Source organism: Heterodontus francisci, chromosome 1, assembly GCF_036365525.1.
Source record: "Heterodontus francisci isolate sHetFra1 chromosome 1, sHetFra1.hap1, whole genome shotgun sequence".
NCBI classification, from domain to species: Eukaryota; Metazoa; Chordata; class Chondrichthyes; order Heterodontiformes; family Heterodontidae; genus Heterodontus; species Heterodontus francisci.
In genome coordinates, this window is record NC_090371.1 from 161419229 (window position 1) to 161437621 (window position 18393).

At 44.5% G+C, this 18393-nt stretch overlaps 1 protein-coding gene across 1 annotated transcript in view; it reads left to right on the top strand.

Annotated features, from left to right (window-relative positions):
* Positions 1 to 18393, top strand: part of LOC137369163 (prominin-1-A-like) — a 67420-nt gene that overhangs the window by 25661 nt on the left and 23366 nt on the right. The window contains exons 13-14 of the mRNA XM_068029965.1: positions 8291 to 8383; positions 9273 to 9290. Coding sequence (XP_067886066.1) covers positions 8291 to 8383; positions 9273 to 9290 — 111 coding nt within the window. The remainder of the gene's footprint in view (positions 1 to 8290; positions 8384 to 9272; positions 9291 to 18393) is intronic.

Genomic DNA, 18393 nt, shown 5'->3' on the forward strand with positions numbered 1-18393 from the left:
AGTCTGGCATCTGGGGACTTCAGCAGGAGGCCGAGATGGATCATCCACTTGGCACTTCCGGCTGAAGATTGTTGCAAATGCCTTATCGTTTGTACTGATGTGCTGGGCTCCCCCATCATGGCGGATGGAGATATTTGTGGAGCCAGCTCCTCTGGTTAGTTGTTTAATTGTCCACCGCCATTTTGAGGTAAGCCTGGTGCTGCTCCTGGCATGCCCTCCTGCACTCTTCATTGAAGCAGCATTGATCCCCCAGCTCAATGGTAATTTTAGAGTAGAGTTCCTCAGAACTATGTGTCCTGGCCTGTCAGAAGACCTTACACAAATCAACGATTCTTGGAAGACCGCCATCATTAACAACGAGCTCAGTAGACTCAATGTAGACATTGCAGCACTTTGGGAGACACACCTCCCTGCGAGCGGATCTCCAAGAGAGCAAGACTACACCTTCTTCTGGCAGGGCAGGGATTCTGAAGAACCAAGACAGCATGGAGTGAGCTTCGCCATCAGAAACTCCTTGCTCAGCATGATAGAGCCTCCCTCAAATGGCTCGGAACGCATACTGTCCATCCGACTGCTCACCACCTCTGGTCCAGTACAGCTACTCAGCATCTATGCTCCAACACTCTGCTCCCCACCTGAAGCTAAAGATCAGTTCTACGAGGAACTCCATAACATCATTAGCAGCATCCCCAACACTGAACACCTATTCCTGCTGGGGGACTTTAATGCCAGGGTTGGGGCCGACCATGACTCATGGCCCTCCTGCCTTGGGCGCTACGGTGTTGGAAGGATGAATGAGAACGGGCAGAGACTGCTTGAGTTGTGTACCTATCATAACCTCTGCATCACCAACTCGTTCTTTCACACTAAACTCTGTCACCAGGTTTCATGGAGGCACCCAAGATTGTGTCGTTGGCACCAGCTAGACCTCATTGTCACAAGGCGAGCCGCCTTAAACAGTGTTCAAATCACACGCAGCTTCCACAGTGTGGACTGCGACACTGACCACTCCCTGGTGTGCAGCAAGATTAGACTCAAACCAAAAAAGTTGCATCATTCCAAGCAGAAGGGCCACCCGCACATCAACACGAGCAGAATTTCTCACCCACAGCTGTTACAAAAATTTCTAAATTCACTTGTAACAGCCCTTCAAAACACTCCCACAGGGGATGCTGAGACCAAGTGGGCCCACATCAGAGATGCCATCTATGAGTCAGCTTTGACTACCTATGGCAAAAGTGCGAAGAGAAATGCAGACTGGTTTCAATCTCATAATGAAGAGCTGGAACCTGTCATAGCCGCTAAGTGCATTGCATTGTTGAACTACAAGAAAACCCCCAGCGAGCTAACATCCATAGCACTTAAAGCAGCGAGAAGCACTGCACAAAGAACAGCCAGGCGCTGCGCAAACGACTACTGGCAACACCTATGCGGTCATATTCAGCTGGCGTCAGACACCGGAAACATCAGAGGAATGTATGATGGCATTAAGAGAGCTGTTGGGCCAACCATCAAGAAGATCGCCCCCCTCAAATCTAAATCAGGGGACATAATCACTGACCAACGCAAACAAATGGACCGCTGGGTTGAGCACTATCTAGAACTGTACTCCAGGGAGAATGTTGTCACTGAGACTGCCCTCAATGCAGCCCAGCCTCCACCAGTCATGGATGAGCTGGACATACAGCCAACAAAATCCGAACTCAGTCGTGCCATTGATTCTCTAGCCAGTGGAAAAGCCCCTGGGAATGACAGCATTACCCCTGAAATAATCAGGAGTGCCAAGCCTGCTATACTCTCAGCACTGCATGAACTGCTATGCCTGTGCTGGGACAAGGGAGCAGTACCCCAGGACATGCGTGATGCCAATATCATCACCCTCTATAAAAACAAAGGTGACCACGGTGACTGCAACAACTACCGTGGAATCTCCCTGCTCAGCATAGTGGAGAAAGACTTTGCTCGAGTCGCTCTAAACAAGCTCGAGAAGCTGGCCGAGCGTGTCTACCCTGAGGCACAGTGTGGCTTTCGTGCAGAGAGATGGACCGTTGACATGCTGTTCTCCCTTGGTCAGATACAGGAGAAATGCCGCGAACAACAGATGCCCCTCAACATTGCTTTCATTGATCTCACCAAAGCCTTTGACCTCGTCAGCCGACGTGGTCTCTTCAGACTACTAGAAAAGATTGGATGTCCACCAAAGCTACTAAGTATCATCACCTCATTCCATGACAATATGAAAGGCACAATTCAACATGGTGGCTCCTCATCAGAGCCCTTTCCTATCCTGAGTGGCGTGAAACAGGGCTGTGTTCTCGCACCCACACTTTTTGGGCTTTTCTTCTACCTGCTGCTTTCACATGCATTCAAGTCCTCTGAAGAAGAAATTTTCCTCCACACAAGATCAAGGGGCAGGTTGTTCAACCTTGCCCGTCTAAGAGCGAAATCCAAAGTACGGAAAGTCCTCACCAAGGAACTCCTCTTTGCTGACGATGCTGCTTTAACATCTCACAGTGAAGAGTGCCTGCAGAGTCGCATTGACAGGTTTGCGGCTGCCTGTAATGAATTTGGCCTAACCATCAGCCTCAAGAAAACGAACATCATGGGGCAGGTATCAGAAATGATCCATCCATCAATATTGGCGACCACGCTCTGGAAGTGGTTCAAGAGTTCACCTACCTAGGCTCAACTATCACCAGTAACCTGTCTCTAGAAGCAGAAATCAACAAGCGCATGGGAAAGGCATCCACTGCTATGTCCAGACTGGCCAAGAGAGTGTGGGAAAATGGTGCACTGACACGGAACACAGAAGTCCGAGTGTATCAAGCCTGTGTCCTCAGTACCTTGCTCTATGGCAGCGAGGCCTGGGCAACGTATGTCAGCCAAGAGCGACGCCTCAATTCATTCCATCTTCGCTGCCTCCGGAGAATACTTGGCATCAGGTGGCAGGACCGTATCTCCAACACAGAAGTCCTCGAGGCGGCCAACATCCCCAGCTTATACACACTACTGAGTCAGTGGCGCTTGAGATGGCTTGGCCATGTGAGCCGCATGGAAGATGGCAGGATCCCCAAAGACGCACTGTACAGCGAGCTCGCCACTGGTATCAGACCCACCGGCTGTCCATGTCTCCGCTTTAAAGACTTCTGCAAAAGCGACATGAAGTCCTGTGACATTGATCACAAGTCGTGGGAGTCAGTTGCCAGCGTTCGCCAGAGCTGGCGGGCAGCCATAAAGGCAGGGCTAAAGTGTGGCGAGTCGAAGAGACTTAGCAGCTGCAAGGAAAAAAGACAGAGGCGCAAGGGGAGAGCCAACTGTGTGACAGCCCCGACAAACAAATTTTTCTGCAGCATCTGTGGAAGAGCCTGTCACTGTAGAATTGGCCTTTATAGCCACTCCAGGCGTTGCTCCACACACCACTGACCACCTCCAGGCGCTCACCCATTGTCTCTCGAGATAAGGAGGCCAAAGAAGAAGATATGCCAGTAGAATGGGGTATATGCCGAGCCATGAGGTTACAGATTGTGGTTGAGTACAATTCTTCTGCCGATGATCCACAGTGCCTCATGGATGTCCAGTTTTGTGTTGCTCGGTCTGTTCGAAATCTATCCCAATTAGCATAGTGGTCGTACCACACAACTTGATGGTGGGTATTCTCAATGTGAAGACAGGACTTTGTCTCCACAAGGACTGTGCAGTGGTCACTCCTACCAATACAGTCACAGACAGATGCATCTACAGCAGGTAGATTGGTGAGGATGAGGTCATGTATGTTGGTTCCCTTACCACCTGCCGTAGATCCAGTTTCGCAGCCTTGTCCTCGTCAGTAATGGTGCTCCTGCGCCACTCTTGGTGATGGACATTGAAATCTCCCACCCAGAGTACGTTCTGTGCCCTTGCCACCCTCAGTGCTTCCTTCAAGGGGCGTTCAACATGGAGGAGTACTGATTCATCAACTGAGGGGAGTGGGGGAGCACAGTAGCTGGTAATTGGCAGGAGGTTTCCTTGCCCATGTTTGACCTGATGCCATGAGACATCACGGGATCTCTAGTCGATGTTGAGGTCTCCCAGGGCAACTCCCTCCTGACTATATATCACTGTGCTGCCACCTCTGCTCAGTCTGTCCTGCCAGTGGGACAGGACATACCCAGGGATGGTGATGGTGGTGTCTGGGACATTGTAAGGTATAATTCATATATATGTCAGGCTGTTGCTTGACTAGTCTGTGGGACAGGTCTCCCAACTTGGGCACAAGCCCTCAGCTGTTAGTAAGGAGGACTTTGCAGCGTCGACAGGGCTGGGTTTGCCGTTGTCGTTTCCAGTGCCTCGGTCAATGCCGGGTGGTCCATCTGGTTTAATTCCTTATGACTTTGCAGCAGTTAGATACAATTGATTGGCTTGCACGGCCATTTCAGAGGGCATGTAAGAATTAACCACATTGCTGTGGGTCTGGAGTCACATGTAGGCCAGACCAGGTAAGGACAGCAGATTTCCTTCCCTAAAGGACATTAGTGAACCAAATGGGTTTTTATGACAACCAACAGTGGTTTCATGGCCATCATTAGACTAGCTTTTCATTCCAGATTTATTAATTGAATTCAAATTCCACCTTCTGCCGTGGTGGGATTTGAACCTATGTCTCCAGAGCAATACCCTGGGTCTCTGGGTTACTAGTCCAGTGACAATACCATTACACCACTGCCTCCCTTAATATTAGCAATTATGTCTCCTCACTAAATTTTTAAAGAAAAGGAATTTCTCTATCAAGGTTGCTGTTTTAATTGTCGATTTCTCATCCACTCCTTTCCTCTCTTGAAAGTGGCAACTCAGGCTGAGTAAGCAACTGTTGCTTCGCCCAATATCTTGTGTGAGTATTGGCCTGGACAAGCTGATTGACCTTGGCAGTTATCATAGCACAACTTTGATATTTGACATCCAAGTGCGCATGGTTGCTGGGTAACAACAAAGAGCTGGAGCCCTGACTGATTGATTGTCTTTACTTCAGATCTCCACCTTCCCTTGCATAATGATGCCAGTTGTGAACCATTATTCGTACCCAAGCTGCAATCAGTTAACCTACTGCTGGCAGAAGATTGAATATTTGCCTGCGCTGTGCAGTTTAGTGCTACACCATATGGCATTTGGTTTCTTGAGTTGATCCATTCTCCTTTCTGAGAAAAATACAACAATTATAATCAACTGTAACCTGCTTTTCATTTGTTTCTACTTTTCTGTAAATATTTGTATGTAAATTGCATGTACAAGTACACAGAGTACTGCGGGTAGCGAGTATACTGACCAGAAAAAGTACTATGTGCTTTGGATATACTTAGCTCCCCAATTCAACCTCTACAAATATGAAGTATTTTATTCCTCAAGTTATATTTAGCTTAAAAGTTTCCTTAACTGGTCTTTCTACCCTTGATAATTTTAATACCCATGGGAGCATTAATATGTGAAATAACAATGTTAAAATTCTAATTGATAAATTTCTGTGGTCTGAGTTGCTTTGTACTTATACATATGTGCTGAATAATATTGTTTACTGTTTCTCTTCCTGAGCCCACCAGGCTGAACTCTAAGCCTCCCTCCTGCCCTAACCCGAACTTGTATCTTTCTCTTGTTTCTTTCCTATCCCTAGCCTTCTCCATGAGACCCGCCTCCTGTGCTCTCAACCCTATTCCCGCTAAACCACTGAAAATCCAACTTCCCTTCTGGGTTCCCATGTTAATCTGATATTGTTAATGGTTCTCTTTCCCCAGGTTCTGTCGCACTCTCCTTCAAATCTGCCTTGCAAGCTACTGCCCCATCTCCAACCTCCCTTTCCTGTCAAGTCCATAATTGTGTTGTCACCTCCCAAACTCGTGTCCCTCTTTCTGGGAACTCCATGTTTGAATTTCTGCAATCAGGTTTCTGCTCCTGCCACAGTACCAAAATGGCTCTTATCAAAACCACAAATGATATCCTATATGACTGGCAAAGACAAAGAATCTCTCCTCCTCCTCGACCTTCAGCCTTTGACACAGTTGATCATACCATCCTCCTCCAATGCCTCATCGCCGTCCAGCGGGGTGGGACTGCATTTGCCTGGTTCCATTTTGTCTATTTCATCAATGGCTTTTCCTCTGGTGTTCCCCAAGGATCTCTCCTTGGCGCTCTCCTGTTTCTTATCTACATGCTGCCCCTCCGCAACATCATCCGAAAACACAATATTAGTTTCCACGAATATGTTGATGACATCAAGCTTTACTTCACCACTACCACCACCATCTCTCTTGACGTCTCCACCATCTCCAACTTGTCAGACTGCTTGTCCGACATCCAGTACTGGATGAGCAAAAAATTCTTCCAATTTGGGAAGACTGAAGTCCCCACCAAAAACTCCGTTCCCTTGTCACTGACTCCATCCCTCTCCCTGACAATTGCTAGAGATGAACCAGACTGTTTACAACCTTGGTGTCATATTTGACCCTGAGTTGAGCTTTCAACCACATAACCACACAGTCACAGAGTGCCTATTTCCACCTCCATAGCACCACCCAGCTCTTCTGTTGCTGAAACCCTCATCCATGCCTTTGTTACCTCCAGACTTAACTATTTTAATGCTATCCTGCCCAGCCTCCCACATTCTACCCTCCATAAACTTGAGGTAATCCAAAACACTGTTGCCTGTGTCCTAATTCGGACCAAGTCCCGTTCACCCATCACCCCTGTGTTCACTGACCTACACTGGCTCCTTGTCAAGCAACGTCTCGTTTTTAACATTCTCGTCGTTCTCAAATTCTTCCATGGCCTGGCCCCTCCTTATCTCTAATCTCTTCCCACCCTACAACCCTTCGAGATATCTATGCTTCTTTAATTCCGTCCTCTCGCGCATCCCTAATTTTAATCGTTCCATCATTGGTGGCCGTGCCTTCAGCTGCCAAGGCCCTCAGCTCTGGAATTCCCTCACTGAAGCTCTCTACCTTTCTAACTTTCTTCCCTCCGTTAAGACACTCCTTAAAACCTACCTCTTTGATGGAGTTTTTTGGGCACCTGCCCTTCTATCATCTTATGTGGCTTGATGTCATATTTTGTTTTATAATGCCTCTGAAATGCCTTTGCATGTCTTATTACATTAAAGGTGCTATGTAAATATTTGTTTTTTGTTTAGTTTAGTTTAGAGATACAGCACTGAAACAGGCCCTTCGGCCCACCGAGTCTGTGCCGACCATCAACCACCCATTTATACTAATCCTACATTAATCCCATATTCCTACCACATCCCCACCTGTCCCTATATTTCCCTACCACCTACCTATACTAGGGGCAATTTATAATGGCCAATTAACCTATCAACCTGCAAGTCTTTGGCATGTGGGAGGAAGCCGGAGCACCCGGAGAAAACCCACGCAGACAGAGGGAGAACTTGCAAACTCCACACAGGCAGTACCCAGAATTGAACCCGGGTCGCTGGAGCTGTGAGGCTGCGGTTCTAACCACTGCGCCACTGTGCAGCCCCTGCGCTGTTACATAATGTTACATGTTGTTGTTACATGAACAATGCTAAGTTACTTGACAATTCATTTCTGAAAGATCCTGACGTGCATTGATGCCCTGTCATTTGGCATCATCATTCAGTCCTGTGCCATTACCCAACTGATGGTGAACAAATGACAATTGATTCAGAGGAAATTTAAAATGCATATGTACAGTCATTTTTAAATAAATGATGAAAAGGCTGTTGTGAGTTATTGTAATCCGCAATGCATTGCCTGCAAGGGTGGTGGAGCTTTTGCAGGAGTAGTTTTTAAAAGGGAAGTGGATAAATATTTGAAAAGAAAAATGAATACAGGGCTATGGGGAAAGAGCAGGGCAGTAGAATGAATAGCTCATTCAAACTGCTGACATAGGCACAATAGGACGAATGGTCTCCTTCTGTTCTCTGCTTCTAGGCTGGACGGAATGAATTGTATTTAGAAATTGCAATGATTTTGATGCTATTAGAATCCTGCCATTGGAATATTGCTTGGCCGTCCACTTCTGTCCATCCTCTTGGTGTTCTGTGTATCTTGCAACCTTTGTAAATCGGTGCATGCAGCTGAGAAGACCTGCCTGTCTACTGATAAACTAAAGTCCCAAATTTACGGAAAAACATTGTTGCAAATGTTTGACAACCAGCATGTATTCTGAATGCCATGTAAAGGCATTCAGTTCTACATGGGAAAGTATACTTGATGCAAAGCACTTGTTCATGATTTATAGGCCCTTCTACAGCTTGACTGTCTAAAAATAATATGCATGTTTTCAGCCTGCAGGAGCCTTAGCGAATGCATTAAGAGGCCATGCAAACGATATTCAGGCAATCTACACGCAGCACGTTGTACCACTAGAACAAACTGCGGTAAGAAATGTACAGAGAAACATTTTTTTTGTTTCAAAGATTCAAGCTTCGGCTCGTGCAGCTGTGTTGTACCTTGTTCGAGACATTATTCCTATTTTGACATAGGTGAAAAGGTATTTCAGAGCTAGTTATTTCCTCATGTATGCTGAAAAGGCCAGCTGAAATCTTCATGTGTTAATATTCTATGAAAATGCTATTGCTATTTGGGCTTCCAATTGTGTTCATGTCGAGATGGCAGTCTCCATAAGCAACAGAGTGCCTTATGAACTAAAACGAGTTCCTGTTGCTACTGCTGTTTTTTGGGTTAGCAGCCCATCATTTCAGTACTTACTGAAAGATACGTGGGCTTTTCCCACCACCTTCAAAGGTGGAAAATAACACATCAACAGCCTAATGCATAATAAAAGCAAAATAACTTTAAAAAAAACACAGCACTTAAAAACAACAGAACTAGAATCAGCCCACCTGGCTTAACATATCCTTTTCAGAAAGATGTTCTGAAGAGTCTGCTCTCAACAAACTCTTGGAATACATTTTCTGATGTTAGGAACCTGAACACCTATTCACCGAGCCCTTATTGGCCTGAGGTGTTCTCACTGGTGAGGCAAAGTAGAGAATTGGAGACCCAAGGAGTGCTTCTTGTTTACGTGGCATCTTTTCTTTTGGAAAACAAATTAATTTGCTTTCTCCTAAACAAATTTTCCCTGAACCTTGTTCCTAGTTAGTTGGTCTTTATGCCATCCCTTCACTGTTTACTTTTTTTTCTTCATTCTTTGTTTGGAAACTATCTTGTGTTTCATAAAACGTTTTAAGCCTTTACATGTTAACCTGATGTCTGCTTTACATTTTTAATTAACTCCTATTCCTGATATTTTTAAATGCTTACCAGAAATATGTTGAAGCCCGGGTAAGTTCTTGTTAAATAACCCATCGTGCATTATACCTTTCAAATGTATTTCCGGGAAGACAATTTTAAAGTTATCAGAATGTTAACGGCATTGGAATTGGTAGGAACAGGAAAAAGCAATTGGGCTCAACAAACCTGACACTTTTCCTCAACACCACCTTAACAACCTTGTGCTAGATCCCTGAGCCCCTTTCTCTCCAAAAGTACATGCAATTGTCTCTTGAACCTACTTGTAATGCAATGGCGGCTGGTAATCTTTTTGACAAGTGAGGCCACATAAAATAATGTGACAAGTTTGGGTCCCTAGTCCCTGATTATCCCATGTTTAATTTGAAATAATAACTTTTTAATGTCTCGGAACTTGTGCTTCCATTTTTGCACAGACAGGAGGGAGTTTCACAACTCAAAAAATAACTGATTACATTGTTTTAATCACAAACACTGTTGGAAATACTGATAGATAAGGTTACATTTAAAAAACAAATATTTTAATTGTGTATTTTAATTTATTGTATATATGTAGCAAAAATGTGTACTTAATTAGAAATTCAATACTGCCTTACTGTGAAAGAGCTTTAAAAAAAAAGGCTAATTGTTGTGGTGATATGTGACTTCTGAAAAGGTTGCAGGTGAGCACAACTGGAAAGATTTCTTTGCTTTAATAACTGGTGTGTACAATGAGATTGCACTAGCAATCAAACTGTGTGAACTGCATGAGAAACCATTAGGGTGTAGTTTCTGGGTGCCCTTTGTTCAGAGTTGAAGGAGAGATATAAAGGAAGGAAAGGGCATCTGGCCCTAAAGCAGAGGTCTGGAACAATTATCACTTGAGGAGCCGCATCATTATCCTGTCTTTTTTTGGTAACTTATTCCACAACATTATTTTCTTTTTGGATTTTCATCATTTTTTAGATTAGAGTAGATATTTTTCAGAATTTCTTACTTTTAAAACATCAAATAACTTGGTTAATGCAGTATTGCTGGTATTGAACACAATGTAACATTTCTGATTGCATTAGTGCCTCATTTCTCAGATAGGTTGAGTATTGGTTTACCTGGGTTGAGAACTGGGTGATTTACAGGTGGATATTGATCAAGCTCCTGTAACATGTTTGTGTTCTGGCCATATCATTGAATATATGTGCTTGCACATACTTGTAGGTATATATGCGACCTACAAGATAGTCGCCTGAACGTTACCAAGCCCACGACGTCAGGCTTCGTGGAGGGGGGATCGGGAAGATGGTTGCAGCAGAGGCTCGCCATGGAGCTCGATGCCGGGAGGGCCCGGCCCGATCCTTCCGGCGGTGATGAGGTCTCGTGGCGGCCCCCCCCCCCCCCCTCTGCTGGGCGACAGGACCTTCATCTACATATTTAAATCAACGACGAATAAATTTACATGTACCTACCCACAATTTTCTGGACCCTAAGAAGTACAGAGTGTCAGAGGGACCTTGGTGTACTTGTCCATAGCCCACCGAAGGCAGCAGCATAGGTAGATAAGGTGGTTCGGAGGGTATCTGGGATACTTGCCTTTATTAGCCAAGGCATAGAATATAAGAGCAGGGAGGTTATGATGGAGATGTATAAAACGCTAGTTAGGCCACAGCTGAAATATTGTGTACAGTTCTGGTTGCCATACTATAGGAAGGATGTGATCGCACTGGAGAGGGTTATATGATGATGCAAATTTGGGGCAAATGGATTTCAACTTGTCCATATGTAAAAATGTATTATTTAGCTGGGCCCAGTTGGTATGCATCAAATACAGGCAGAACCAGTCTTAAAGCTTGTGGGGCCCCTTGAGAGGGTAATCATGGAATCTCCTCTCCCCTCACTTAAAGAGCTACTGCTTTCAAGCTGCCATTGATCTGATATTGCTCCTGCGAAGCACCTTGGGATCTTTTACTATGTTAAAAGCACTATATAAATGTAAGTTGTTGATAAAATTGTGGCATTCACACACCCCTAAGATGTTAAATATTTAAATAAGTTAATTCAAGATGTGGTCTGACCTGAGCACTGTGCTGTTTGAATATGACTTCCTCTTTCTTGTACCATTCTGGCTAAGTAGGTCAGTGTTCTATTGACTTTACTACTCTGCACTGGTTGGCCATTTTGAGCAAAATGTTTACAAAGATTCCAAAGGCTTTTTCAGATTATTTCTTAACTCAATCCCCTTCATTCTCTATGCAGTGCTTTGCACTTGTCAGCATTAAATTTGATCTGCTTAAATATGGAGTCCAACTTTTGTTTATTTTTTCAGCTGCCTCCTACTATTCCAGTTTGATGATAAATCAACACATTTTACTCATTTTAATTGAGGTTTTTGAATCCTGGCTATTTATGGAAATTGGAAAATATTTGTGGCCCAAACACTGAATCCTGGGCTGCTCCACCACAAGCACTCATTTTCTATTCTTTGCCAGTTTCCTACCCATTCCGAGGATTTACCCTGAATTCCTGCAGCTTTGCGTTTAACGAATAATCTTGTGTGGAACTTTGCCAATTTCCTTTTTACAAGTCTGGATACACTGTCTCTTTGGGCTTTCCACAACCATTTGGGATGCCACTTGTTCAAAAAATTGCATGAATCGCAAAAGGTTAGAATGCAGGTACAGCACATAATTAGGAAAGCTAATAGAATGTTATCGTTTATCACGAGGGGAATTGAATACAAAAGTAGGGAGGTTATGCTTCAGCTATACAGGGCATTGGTGAAACCACATCTGGAATACTGTGTAGAGTACTGGTCTCCTTATTTAAGGAAGGATATAAATGTGTTGAAGGCAGTACAGAGAAGGTTTACTACACTAATACCTGGAACGGGCGGACTGTCTTTATGAGGAAAGATTGGACAGGCTAGGCTTGTATCCGTTAGAATTTAGAAGAGTAAGAGGCGACTTGATTGAAACATATAAGATCCTGAGGGGTCTTGACACGGTGGATGTGGAAAGGATGTTTCCCCTTGTGGGAGAATCTAGAACTAGGGGTTACTGTGTAAAAATAAGGGGTCACCCATTTAAGACAGAGATGAGGAGAATTTTTTTTTCACTGAGGGTCGTGAGCCTTTGGAATTCTCTTCCTCAAGGCAGTGGAAGCAGAGTCTTTGAATATTTTTAAGGCAGAGGTAGATAGATTCTTGATAAGCAAGAGGGTGGAAGGTTATCGGGGGTAGGTGGAAATGTGGAGTAATCAGTTCAGCCATGAACTTACTGAATGGCGGAGCAGGCTCGAAGGGCTGAGTGGCCTACTCCTGCTCCTAATTCATATGTTCGTATTTAACGTTCATGTAGCTGTTTCCAGTCCACTTTTGCTAAATATCTCAGCTTAGTAAAATTGGACTTTCCCCAATTAAAACATTTGCTCTTAGTCTATCTTTATCCTTTTCCATATGCTAAATCTAACTTGATTTATGATCACTCCCATTTAAAATGCTCTCCTACTGATACCCCTTCCACCTGCCCAGTTTCATTCTGTAAAATGTAAGTCCAGAAGTGCCTGTTCCCTTGGCCTTGCTATGTACTGGCTAAAAAAGATCTTGTGAATGCATTTTAAGAGTTCTGTGCCCTTTATACCTTTTACACTGATTTTATCCCAGCTAATATTAGGGTGGTTGAAATCCCTGCTATTACTGCCCTATTGTTTCTGCACTTCTCAGCAATTTGCGTACATATTTGCCTTTCTATTTCCTTCTGGCTGGCGGGGGTGGGGGAGGGGGGTGGTGTTGTCAGGGAGTGGGGGTGTCTGTACTATACTGCCAGTGGTGTGATTGCCCTTTTTCCTTCAGTTCGACCCAGATGGTCTCGTTTGATGTTCCTAGCATACCATCCCTCCTCACAGCTCTGATTGTTTCTTTCAACAATATTATGACTCCCTCCTTTTTTTTTTTATCCCCCTCTCTTTCTCTTCTGAACATCCTGTAAACGGGAATGTTGAGTTGCTATTCTTTAATTTCATGGGATGTGGGAGTTGGTGGCAAGGCCAGCATTTGTGGCCCATCCCTAATTGCCCTTAATAACTGAATGGCTTTAGGCCATTTCAAAGGCTGTTGAGAGTCAGCCACATTGCTATGGGGTTGGAGTCACATGTAGGCTAGATCAGGTAAGGATGACAGATTTCCTTCTGTAAAGGATGTTAAAGTGAACCAGATGGGTTTTTACGACAATTGATGATAACTTCATGGCACAAGTCCTGATACTGATGGTAATTGATTACTGAGCTTTCAATCCCAGATTTTTATTTATTAATTAATTTTATTAGTTAATTGAATTTAAAATCCACCTACTGCTGTGGTGGACCCATGTCCCCAGGGCATTAGCCTGGGCCTTTGGATTATTTCAGTGACATTACCACTACACCACTATCTCCCCTTGTCAATACCAATGACATAGATACAAAGAAGGATGAGGTACTGTAGGCAGAATTTAGTGAGCTCGGAAAGAAATTAGAAAGTAGGACCTCAAAGGTAGCAATCTCTAGATTAGCTCCCATGTCACATGCTAGTGAGTACGGCAAAAGGAAGATACTGCAACTGAATGTGGCTGGAAGGTTTTACAAGATGGAGGGCTTTAGTTTCCTAAGGCATTGGAAGTGGTTCTGGGAGAGATGGGATATCTCCAAGCCAGCCAGGTTGCACCTCAATAGGGTTGGTACCAATATTGTGGTGGGGAAGTTTGCTAGTGTCGTTGGGGAGGGTTTATACTCACTTAGTGGGGGGATGGGAAACTGAGTGTAGATTTTGAAGGAAGAGAAGCAAAGCTGGAAATAGAAGGCAGAGGTATTAGTCAGCAAGAATGGAAGGCCAAGGAAACAAAGGCTAGAAAATAAACAACAAAGTTGTTGTTCAGTAATTAGTCGTATATACTTCAATGCAAGGAGCCGAGTGAATAAGGAAAATGAGCTGAGGGCACAGATAGATACTTGGAATGCATAGTTATTACTGAAACATGGAGTAGCTGCACTAGTAATCCAGAGTCCCAGGCTAATGGTCTCGGAACCTGAGTTCAAATTCCACGACGGCAGCTGGTAGAATTTAAATTCAATTAATTGATAAAAATCTGGAATTGAAAGCTAGTTTCAGTAATGTCCTTTTAGGGAAGAAAATCTGCCATCTTTACCTGGTCTGCCTACATGTGACTCCAGATCCACAGCAGTGTGGTTGACTCTTAACTGCCCTAGTAAGTCACTCAGTTGTCAAGGGCAATTAGGGATGGGCCGCAAATGCTGGCCTTGCTAGTGATGCCCACATTCCCATGAAAGAATAAAAAGAAAATTATGGACCATGACCTCTGCAAGTTCACCCTTACTGTGCAGAATGTTTGCAGCTGCTCAATTACATTCTTGATTCCAGCATCAGGGCGGCAACATATCATCCTGGAATCACATCTGTGTTCGATAAACACCTGTCTGTTCCCTAACTATGGAATCCCCTATCACTTTTGCTTTCCTGACCTCCTCCTTCCCCCACTCCTCTGCACAGCTGAGTCTTCCATAGTGCTGTTGCCATAGCTCTGGCTGTATTCTGCAGATGAACAGTCATCCTCACCAGTGCTTGGAATTGAATATTCGCTAAAAAGTGTGATGCACTCAGGGCTCCTGCATTACCTGCCTGATCCTCCTTGACTGTCTGGCAGTCACTTATTCCCCTCTGTCTGCACACTCTTAAGCTGCGGTGTGACCACCTCCAAAAACATCCACCTGGCTTTCCGTGTTGGGTGTACTGCAGTGATGCCAGCTACTGCTCAAGCTTGAAACTCGGAATGTGAGCTCCTCGAGCTGACAACACTTCCTCCACATGTGGTTGTCCAGGACATGAAAAGATGTGCATTAGACAGGACTGAGGTGCGCTGCCATGCTTCTACTTATTATACTATTATCTAAACTTATCAGTAAAAGAGTCATAGAGTTATACAGCACAGAAACAGACCCTTCAGCCCATCATGTCTGTGCCGGCCATACGGCACCCAACTATTCTAATCCCATATTCCTGCACTTGGTCCATAACCCTGTATGCTATGGCGTTTCAAGTGCTCATCTAAATACTTCTTAAATGTTTTGAGGGTTCCTGCCTCTACCACCCCTTCACGCAGTGCGTTCCAGATTCCAACCACCCTCCGGGTGAAAAAATGTTTCCTCAAATCTTCCCTAAACCTCCTGCCCCTTACCCTAAATCTATGCCCCCTGGTTATTGACCCCTCCGCTAAGGGAAAAGGTTTCTTCCTATCTAACCTATCAATGCCCCTCCTAATCTTGTATACCTCAATCATGTCCCCCCTCAGCCTTCTCTGCTCCAAGGAAAACAACCCTAGCCTTTTCAGTCTCTCTTCATAGCTGAAATGCTCCAGCCCAGGCAACATCCTGGTGAATCTCCTCTGCAACCCACTCCCGTGCAGTCACATCCTTCCTATAGAGTGGTGACCAGAACTGTACACAGTACTCCAGCTGTGGCCGAACTAGCGTTTTATACAGCTCCATCATAACCTCCCTGCTCTTATATTCTGTGCCTCAGCTAATAAAGGCAAGTATCCCATATGCCTTCCTAACCACCTTATCTACCTATGCTGCTGCCTTCAGTGATCTATGGACATTACACCAAGGTCCTTCTGGCTTTCTGTACTTCCTAGGGTCCTGACATCCATTGTGTATTCCCTTTTCTTGTTAGTCCTTCCAAAATGCATTACCTCACACTTTTCAGGATTAAATTCCATTTGCCATTGCTCCGCCCATCTTACCAGCCCATTTATATTTCCCTGTAATCTAAGGATTTCCTCCTCACTGTTTACACCACCACCAATTTTTGTGTCATCTGCGAACTTACTGATCATACCGCCTCCATTCACGTCTAAGTCATTAATGTACACTACGAATAGCAAGGGTCCCAGCACTGATCCCTGTGTTAACACCACTGGTCACAGGCTTCCAATCGCAAAAACAGCCCTCAACCATTACTCTCTGCCTCCTGCCACTAAGCCAATTTTGGATCCAATTTGCCAAATTGCCCTGGATCCTGTGGGCTCTTACCTTCTTAACCAATCTCCCATGTGGGACCTTATCAAAAGCCTTACTGAAATCCATATAGACTATATCAACTGCTTTACCCTCATCTACACATCTAGTCACCTCCTCGAAAAATTCAATCAAGTTAGTTAGACACGATCTCCCCCTGACAAAGCCATGCTGACTATCCCTGATTAATCCCTGCCTCTCCAAGTGGAGATTAATCCTGTCCCTCAGAACTTTTTACAATAGTTTCCCTACCACTGATAGACTCACCGGTCTGTAATTACCTGGTTTATCCCTACTACCCTTCTTGAATAATGGTACCACGTTTGCTGTCTTCCAGTCCTCTGGTACCTCTCCCTTGGCCAGAGATGATTTGAAAATTTGTGTCGAAACCCCTGCTATCTCCTCGCTTGCCTCACATAACAGCCTGGGATACATCTCATCTGGGCCTGAGGATTTATCCACTTTCAAGCCCGCTAAAACAGCTAATACTTCCTCCCTTTCAATGCTAATATGTTCAAGTATATCACAATCCCCCTCCTGATCTCTACATCTACATCGTCCTTCTCCATAGTGAACACCGATGAAAAGTAATCATTTAAAACCTCACCTTTGTCCTCTGGCTCCACACACAGATTGCCACTTTGGTGCTTAATGGGCCCTACTCTTTCCCTGGTTATCCTCTTACCCTTAATATACTTGGAAAATCCCAAGGCATTTTATTTTATCTTGCCCGCCTGTGTTTCTCATGCCCCCTCTTCATTCTCCTAATTACTTTTTTAATTGCCACCCTACACTTGCTATACTCCTCGAGTGCCTCCGCTGTTTTCAGCGCTTGGGATCTGCCGTAAGCCTCCTTTTTTTTTTTCCTGATCCAATCCTCTCTACCCCTTGACATCCAGGGTTCCCTGGGCCTGTCAGTCCTACCCTTCACCTTAACGGGTACATGTTGGCTCTGAACTCTCACTATTTCCTCTTTGACTCCCACTGATGTGATGTAGACTTTCCTACAAGTAGCTGCTCCCAGTCCACCTTGGCCAGATTCTGTTTTATCATATTGAAATCGGCCTTCCCCCAATTCAGTACCTTTATTTCTGGTCCATCTTTGTCCTTTTCCATAACTGCTTTAAATCTTAGAGTTATGGTCACTATCCCCGAAATGCTCCCCCACTGACACTTCTACCACTTGACCGGCTTCATTCCTTAGGATTAGGTCCAGTACTGCCCTTTCCCTTGTCGGACTTTCTACATACAGGAGAGCTTTTTGAGCCAGTATGCATTTTAAAAATTCTGCCCCTTTTAAGCCTTTTGCACTGAGACTATCCCAGTTAATATTGGGGAAGTTGAAATCCCCTACTATTATTACCCTATTATTTTTACACCTTCGAGATTTGCCTACATCTCTGCTCCTCTATCTCTTCCTCACTGTTTGGAGGCCTGTAGTAGACACCCAGCCAAGTGATTGCCCCCTTATTGTTTTTAAATTCTAGCCAAATGGCCTCATTTGAGAAACCTTCTAAGATGTCATCCCTCCTTACTGCAATAATTGACTCCTTGATCAACAGTGCAATGCCACCTCCTCTTTTATCCCCTCCCCTGTCGCGCCTGAAGATTCTATACCCTGGAATTTTGAGCTGCCAGTCCTGTCCCTCCCTCAACCATGTCTCTGTGATAGCAACAATATCATAATCCCATGTGCTAATCAATGCCCTCAATTCATCTGCCTTACTAGTCAGACTCCTTGCTTTGAAATAGATGCAATCCAACCTTGCATTTTTCCCTTGTGCCTTAACAGGTCTATATTTGCTCTGCCTTCCAGGCAGGCTCACTTTCTGTTCTATATTACCCCCTACTTATTTAAGCCTGCTTAAAACTTCCCAAACTTAAAACTTATTGGACTACTAACTAAATTTCTTAGTTTAACAAACTGCCCTAACTTAGAGTAGAAAAATAACAGTGGTAATACCAACCAACCAACGAATCATCTACCTGCTGTCCTGTAATGTCAGTCCTTGATTTTTTTTTTCTTTTGCTGAGTATATACTGTCACTGCTCCTCCTCCTGCTGCTGCTCAGGCTTGCATTCACTAATAGCACAT